The following is a 7,473-nucleotide window of genomic DNA, read 5'->3' as shown; positions in this document are numbered from 1 at the left end:
ACTTGAGCGAGTATTGATGGCATTTTAGTAGACCTCATGGAAGGTTAATGCATATTTTAAAACTAGCAGAAGCTTCGGTGCCATTTTAATATTGTTGTGATATAATTTAAGTTGTAGCCCAAGTCCAAGTTAGTTAGGGTTAGGGTTTCATAGTTACTTAGTTACCAAGTTAGTCAGTTAGTTTGTTACTTAGATTAAAAGTAACTTTGTATATAAATACATACATAATTGTAATTCAGTTTTATAACAATATTTCAATAATAACAATCCTTATTATTCTCTCTCTCTCTCTCTCTCTCTCTCTCTCTCTCTCTATCTATCTATCTATCTATCTATCTATCTATCTCTCTCTCCTTACTAAAAGTGCCTCACGAACTAACAAATTGGTATTTATAGCTCCAGTTAGTTTCTTGATCGTGTTTTCAAGAATCACACGTCTGTGATCATGTTTCCGAGATCGTGAATTATTAATCGTGTTTGCTGTAAAGATGAATAGTAACAATGGAATTCTGAATTCTCTTCCAATTCTTGACGGCAAGAATTGGATCCGATAAAGAAAACATATGCAATCCCTGTTTGGCTTTCATGAAACCCTATAAGTGGTTACTAATGGAGTCCCTGAGCTTGCTGAGAATGCAACTGATGCTCAGAGAGTCGCGAACAAGAAGGCAAAGAAGAAAGACTACAAGGTTACATTTTATATTCAATTGGCGGTAGACACGACAAACTTTGATCGGATTTCTCATGCTGAATCGACGAAGGAGGCATGGGATATTCTTGTCAAGTATTACGAAGGAGGTGAGAAAGTTAAAGTCATCAAATTCTAGACGTTGCGAAGGCATTATGAATTACTGCATATGGGAGAAGAAGAAAATATCTCAGGCTATGTCTCGAAGGTGAAGAATCTTGTCCATCTCATTAAAGGTTGTTGTGATAACTGATAAGATGATAGTTGAGAAGGTAATACGTATGTTGACCTCTCATTTTGATCACGTTATTATACCCGTTCAAGAATCCAACAATCTCGAAACCATGAGACTGGAATATTTGGTTGGTTTGTTGGATGCACATGAGATGAGGATTTTCGAAAGGAAAGGTGTTCAAGATTTGATACAAGCTCAGACATGGAAGAAATGTGGTGGTTCCAACAAGTTCAATGGCAAACGAGACAAGACTCAGAGTAAAAAGTCTTGGTCTAACCCTCAAAAGCATAAGGTCGATGATAGAGATTTTGAATCCTCCAAAATAGGGGAAAGAAACTCCTATCAGAAAGACAAAGAAGAGAAAAAAGGTGTGTAGTGCTATAACTGTGAAAAGTGGGGTCACTTGGCCAAGAACTATTGGTACAGGAAATACAAGGGAGAAACAAAAGACGAGAATGAAGGATCAAACCTTGCACGCCAAGATTCAGACGGTTATGAAGACATGGTGGTGAGCATGTTGATACCAAGATCTGGTTTCTTGACATAGGTTGTTCGAATCACACAACGGGTCAAAAAGTGTGGTTGGCAGATTTCGAAGAGCCGAAGAAGAGCAAGGTCAAACTTACAAATAATAGCTCGTTGCAAACAGAAGGCACTGGCAATATAGTAATTCAAAGGAGCAATTGAGCAAAAGCTATGATCAAATATGTACTCTATGTACCTGGTATGAGGTGCAACATGCTAAGTGTTTGACAACTGGTCGAAAAAAGTTTCTCGGTGTTTATGAAAGATGGAGCCTTGGAACTGTTCCTTATCCAGAATATTTTGGTCTTAAAATCTCCTATGTCAAAGAACATGACATTTAAGACCATGATCAGTTCGACTGAGGTAAAATGCCTCAAAATAGTTGTCGATCACAAGAATAATTTGTTGTGACATTTGAGGTTTGACCACTTGAATTTTAGGTCACTTAATCAACTGATTGCTCAAGATATGATAACTGGTATACCAATTCTTGAGATGCCTGAGAAACTCTATGAAGGTTTCTTAGTAGGTAAGTAATCCAGAAAGTCTTTCGTTTCGACTATGTCAATGAGATCCTCCTGCATACTAGAAGTAGTACATTAAAATGTATGTTGAGGATCATACCATTGGTGAAAATAGGTATTTTGTCTCATTTGTTGATGAGTACATTCGAAAGCTTTGGATCTATGTGATCAGGCGTAAAGACAAGGTACTTTTAATCTTTAAGATATTCAAGATGCTTGTCAAAAACCAGAGTGAAAAGAAGATAAAGGTTCTGCGAACAGATAAAGGTGGTGAATACACATCCAAAATATTTGAAGATTTATGTGCAGAACATGGTATCAATCATGAGGTAACTTCTCCTTACACACCTCAACATAAATAAATAATAGAAAGAAGAAACATGATTATATTGGATATGGAGTGATGCATGTTGAAGATGAAGAATTTGCCAAAATTCTTATAGGGTGAAACTGTCACCACTGCTGTTTATATTCTAAACATGTGCCCTACCAAGAAGTTGAAGAACAAGGTTCCTAAAGAAGTGTGAAGTGGCAAACGACCATCAGTGAGTCATCTGAAGGTGTTTGGTTCTATTTGCTACAGTGAGGCTTTAAAGAATAAACAATGGAAGTAAGCTATGGTCGAATAGTTATAAGCGATCAAAAGAAACAATACATAGAAGTTAGTCGAATAGTCAATACATACAAAAACTATCTAAATGAAGTGGGTGTTCAAAAGTTGAAGCATAATGTTGATGGATCGATAGCAAGACATAAAGTAAGATTAATAGTTCGAAGATTTTTCATTGTCATTATCACATATATTTTGTCTACATTGTTATTTTTCATTCTATCTTGAATACCATTATCACATATATTTTGTTATTTGAATAAACTTGTGTGTCAACTTTTCTTATAATAACAAATTTAAATTAGAAGAGACACACTCATTAATCATATTGAGAATTTACGTATACATTATGAATTTTTTACTTGAATGTAAGACAAAATTGATGTAAGCATGAGAATTAACAATGTTAGCCAACCGCAATCGGTCAATATCAACTTATAGTGCTATATGTTTATAAAATAAATCTAAATTTTGACACAATTTATCAAATAAATAGTTATAAATAATGTCTTAATACTAACATGTAATTTATTTTCACAATTTTCTTCATGTTTTGGAGAAAAAAAGTGGTAATTTGGGAAACACATTCTTCATAATCATAAATACAATCCTAGGTGTTTTTCATCATCATCATCACAGAAAGATTTACATACATAATCTCTATTCAATACAAAATTACAAAGCAAAATGTACAGTTTATGGACTAACTAATCTACAAAAATACAGATAGATCTCAGAACTTGCAACAATCAACACTATGATACAAATATATATATATATATATAACAGAACTATGAACATGGTGACATCCAACCCACAGTCCATCCTAATAGCAATCCTGCTCCAACAAGACTTAATCCTAAAGCAATCGCAACCGCATACGTTGTAATATCACAATTCCCCTTGCCTTTTCTGTCGCGTCGCCCACTGGAATATGTCTGCTTTCTCTTCCGTGATTTCCTACGTTCATCCGACGTCCACGGAAGAGCAACCGGAAAGAGAGTTGAGGTTGACTGATCATTATTCTTGATCTGATTGCAGAGTGTTTCCAGCTGCAGCAGTTTAATCAATTGCTTATAGGCAAAGAGTTGTGAAGCCTGTTTGAAAATGAGTGTAACAATGTGCTCTTTCTCCGCATATGCTTGTTTCGCTGCTTCCTCCGCTTCCCGTGCGCGTGTTTGAGAGTGACATAATGCCTCCATTAATTGAGCTTTGCTAGTGTCTCCCTCAGAAATTTGTATACTTTGCTTGACATCGTCGAGTATAGCGGTATCACTGCAATTAAGTAAATCAAAAGCACAAATTCAATGAGTTATACATTACGCAGGCTCCGTCTGGATTGACTTATTTGTGTTTATTAGCAGGCATAACCACACTTATCACTATTCACTATAAGAGAGATTATGTAAATAATATACAACATGTCCACAAGTTTTTTTCAGCTTATTTTCATAAGATCTCCGATATAACTTATGAAAACAACTTATAACTTATTTGAAAACAACTTAACTCTATCTTTTTTTTTTGTAGAAATAGCTTACAAATTACACATAAGTGCTTATCATGATAAGTGTTTATACTATAAGCGCTCAATTAAGTTGTTTATCCAATCAGACCTTAAACAATAGACAAGCGCTTATACTATAAGCGCACAATTAAGTTGTTTATTTAAACAGTATGCGCCACAAACTACTTAAGGCACTAATGTGATTATTTAATATTGACAGCAAAATACCTTGAAGATTTGGCAGAAGCAAAATACAAGAGTCCTTCATTGGCAGAAGGACCCTTCTTCGAATTGGAAAACCTTCCGGATTCGGCCTCCAAGTTATAAGATGCAGTCTTTTTTTTGTCATCATTAGTAATAACACTAGAACAAGAGTATCCACTAAGATGCTTCTTCTTAGGAGGAGGAAGATCACAATTCTCAATATGGTTGAATGATTTGTGCGAAACAAAGGAAGCTAACTCATCTCTATCTGCCATCCGCCACCACGGCTCGGCTTTATCACCTTCAATCCAAGAATAGTCTGGTTCCGACGAAAAATCCTTCGTTTTCTTGGAGGCCAACGAACAAGCAATTGAGTCGTTCTCCATTTTCTCGTGCTTTTCCATCACATCCTTTAATTCAAGAAATGCTAAAGAACTTTTACTAGATCCCTTACTTTCATCCGTAGCTATCAAAGTTTCAACCTCTTTCTCCAATGCACTTAGCTTTTCATTTGTTAAGCCTTTTTGATACCCATAACTAGGTTGTGATTGTGATTGTGAATGCAACCACCACCTAGGATCAGGTGATGGATTACAGAACGATGATTTGCTGCTAAAATGGGCGGATTTAACAGCTGCGCAATCTGATTCGTCTGCTGTATTCGTAACTCCAGCATCAACCAGCTTTGAAGTCGCACTTGAAGATTGACGACAGGCCAACTTGGGAGCTCTTTTTGCATCTTCTTGCACAAAGCACCGATTCGCAGTTCTCTGCCACAGAGTCCTCGCTTCTGCTGCCGCCATCACTTAGCTATTCTTGTTCATAGTTTCTGAACAAAACAATAATATCCGCAGTTTAAACCTCGGTAGTACTAACACCTCTAAAAAAATGTGTGTTTGTGTCGGTGTCGGACACCTATAACGACAATTGTAATTACATATAATTTAATTATTTTATCAAATTATTAGTGTCGACGTCTCATGTTTTTGTGTCCGGTGTTCGTGATTCATAGGTTTAAACAGAAATTAAACGTGAAAATCATAGTGGTAAAACTCAAGCCTATTCATAACAATCACAGTGGTAAAACTCAAGCATATTCATGCATCCGTGAAAATCAAGCAAAAACCATATAAAATTAAACAAAGTCCTACACAAATTATGAACTACTACACATAGAATTGAGAGAACAAAAACTAACCAAGAGAAAAAACTGTAGATAGTGAGGAAGAGTAGATCAAGTTGAATGGATCGAAAAGAATGGCGTGAGATTGAGGTTCAGAGAATGAAGAAAGGGGTGATGAAAGATGTGAAAGAATAACATGTCTTTTGTTTATGTTTTTCTTGTTTTTTGTTTTGTTTACGTTATTAATTATTACTACTAGTGTTTTTTTTCCGGCTTGATTCATTCGTTACAGAAAGATGAAGGAAGAAGTTTAGTACTACGACGTCGTTTCATGCGTTATCTTTTCTGTTTTTTTTAAGGCGTCTTTGTCAAATGGTTGGGTGGTCCATATGCTTAACATGGGTCCACAGAAAAATCTAATGTAGGGAGATTTGCATGGAGCCTCTATGCAATGACACGTGGAAATGGTAAGAGGTAATCGACGGTGAAGTATTTGTCCTTGGGCCGTTTTATAGATAAGAAGAAAGTAATATACTCTATGACTCTATCTTTCTTACATAGATGGACACCTTTTTCTTATTTAAATTGCTTTTTATATTTTATAATGAACATAGGAAATATCATAAACATAAAAGTAAGACTAATCATCATTTCACCCTTTGGTTTGAATATATTAGAAATAATAACATTAATGATTCAATTAATATTGTAAAATGATTTATAATTTAGTATGATATTTTAAAATGACTTATAATTTTAGTATAATTTTTTTCAAAAGTCATATATAATAGAAAAATAGAAGGAGTAATAAGTTAGACTAGTATGAACAACGCGAACATGAGTAAATATAATCTTTCTCTAGCCTACTAGATCCTATCGTGGTCATCAAGATTCAAGACTTTAGGATCAGACAAAACGTAACAAAATTAGACAATTGAACCTTATGATCATACTTCATGCTAATAGCGTCATCGAACATGGTGAAGATTACACAACCATGACTTGAAAAAAGTTGCGCATTATGGGTAAGATCAAGAAAACATGTTGAGAAATGGAATATACGAGCTAAATATGGGCATCACGTGTCCCAAAATGGAGGGAACGAAGATTCTATAACCAATATGATAGTTTTTTCTACAAATATCATAATTTGTAAATTATTATAGAGATTCAAGAAATTAGGCAATTGAGTTATTTTATGCATTTTATGTATCTAGTTACTATACTTCATTTTTTTAATGTAGTTTTTAGTTAAGTAGTTCAACATCTCCATATACCGTATTTAAAACTCTTTAGAGTAGTTAAGAAATCTATAAATGACAAACATGTTGAGAATGTGTCAAGTGTGAGTAGTGTGGATAATAGTCCCACATTGGTTGATAATGTGGAGACTTGAGCATTTATAAGTGAGAGAACCCACTCACCTATCACCTTAAGGTTTTAGGTGAATATGTGGTGTGTCTCTCACAAGTGTTGCTCTAGAAAAGAAGTCCCACTATGTTCAATGCTCCCTAGTGAAAAATCTCCCCCAACAAATGGTATCAGAGCCTTTGGTTTCAGAAAGGGACCAGGTTACTTGTATCGAAAGTCAACGGCGCCAGGAGGGTGAATAAGAAACGTTCCGTTGAAGAGTGTCAACGGCGCCTAGAGGGTGAATAAGAAACGTTCCGTGCGGCTTTCACTTGAGGGGGAGCATTGTGGACTCGCACTTGAGGGGGAGTGTTGAGAATGTGTCAAGTGTGAGTAGTGTGGATAATAGTCCCACATTGGTTGATAATGTGGAGACTTGAGCATTTATAAGTGAGAGAACCCACTCACCTATCACCTTAAGGTTTTAGGTGAATATGTGGTGTGTCTCTCACAAGTGTTGCTCTAGAAAAGAAGTCCCACTATGTTCAATGCTCCCTAGTGAAAAATCTCCCCCAACAAAACAAAGTTTCTTACTAAACCTAATTACTTGAAGACAAAGAAATCACGGCTAAGAGCTATTAGTTGATCCCCATATAACATTCATAATTTGACAATAATTTAGCACATTCAATATAACGCTATAGCAA

General features: G+C 35.4%; 1 protein-coding gene across 1 annotated transcript; it reads right to left on the bottom strand.

Annotated features, from left to right (window-relative positions):
• Window positions 1-3,175: 3,175 nt before the first annotated feature.
• Window positions 3,176-5,718, bottom strand: LOC127132093 (uncharacterized). The gene is made up of 3 exons (XM_051060965.1): window positions 5,492-5,718; window positions 4,318-5,122; window positions 3,176-3,857 (listed from the first exon to the last, which is right to left on the bottom strand). Exons 2-3 carry the CDS (start codon window positions 5,094-5,096, stop codon window positions 3,374-3,376), a joined length of 1,263 nt encoding a protein of 420 aa, XP_050916922.1. The 5' UTR covers window positions 5,097-5,122; window positions 5,492-5,718; the 3' UTR covers window positions 3,176-3,373.
• Window positions 5,719-7,473: the final 1,755 nt, after the last annotated feature.

Source organism: Lathyrus oleraceus, chromosome 3 (genome assembly GCF_024323335.1).
Source record: "Lathyrus oleraceus cultivar Zhongwan6 chromosome 3, CAAS_Psat_ZW6_1.0, whole genome shotgun sequence".
Classification (NCBI taxonomy): Eukaryota; Viridiplantae; Streptophyta; class Magnoliopsida; order Fabales; family Fabaceae; genus Lathyrus; species Lathyrus oleraceus.
Note: the sequence above shows the minus strand (reverse complement) of the source record. Positions and strands in the feature narration are given on the sequence as shown.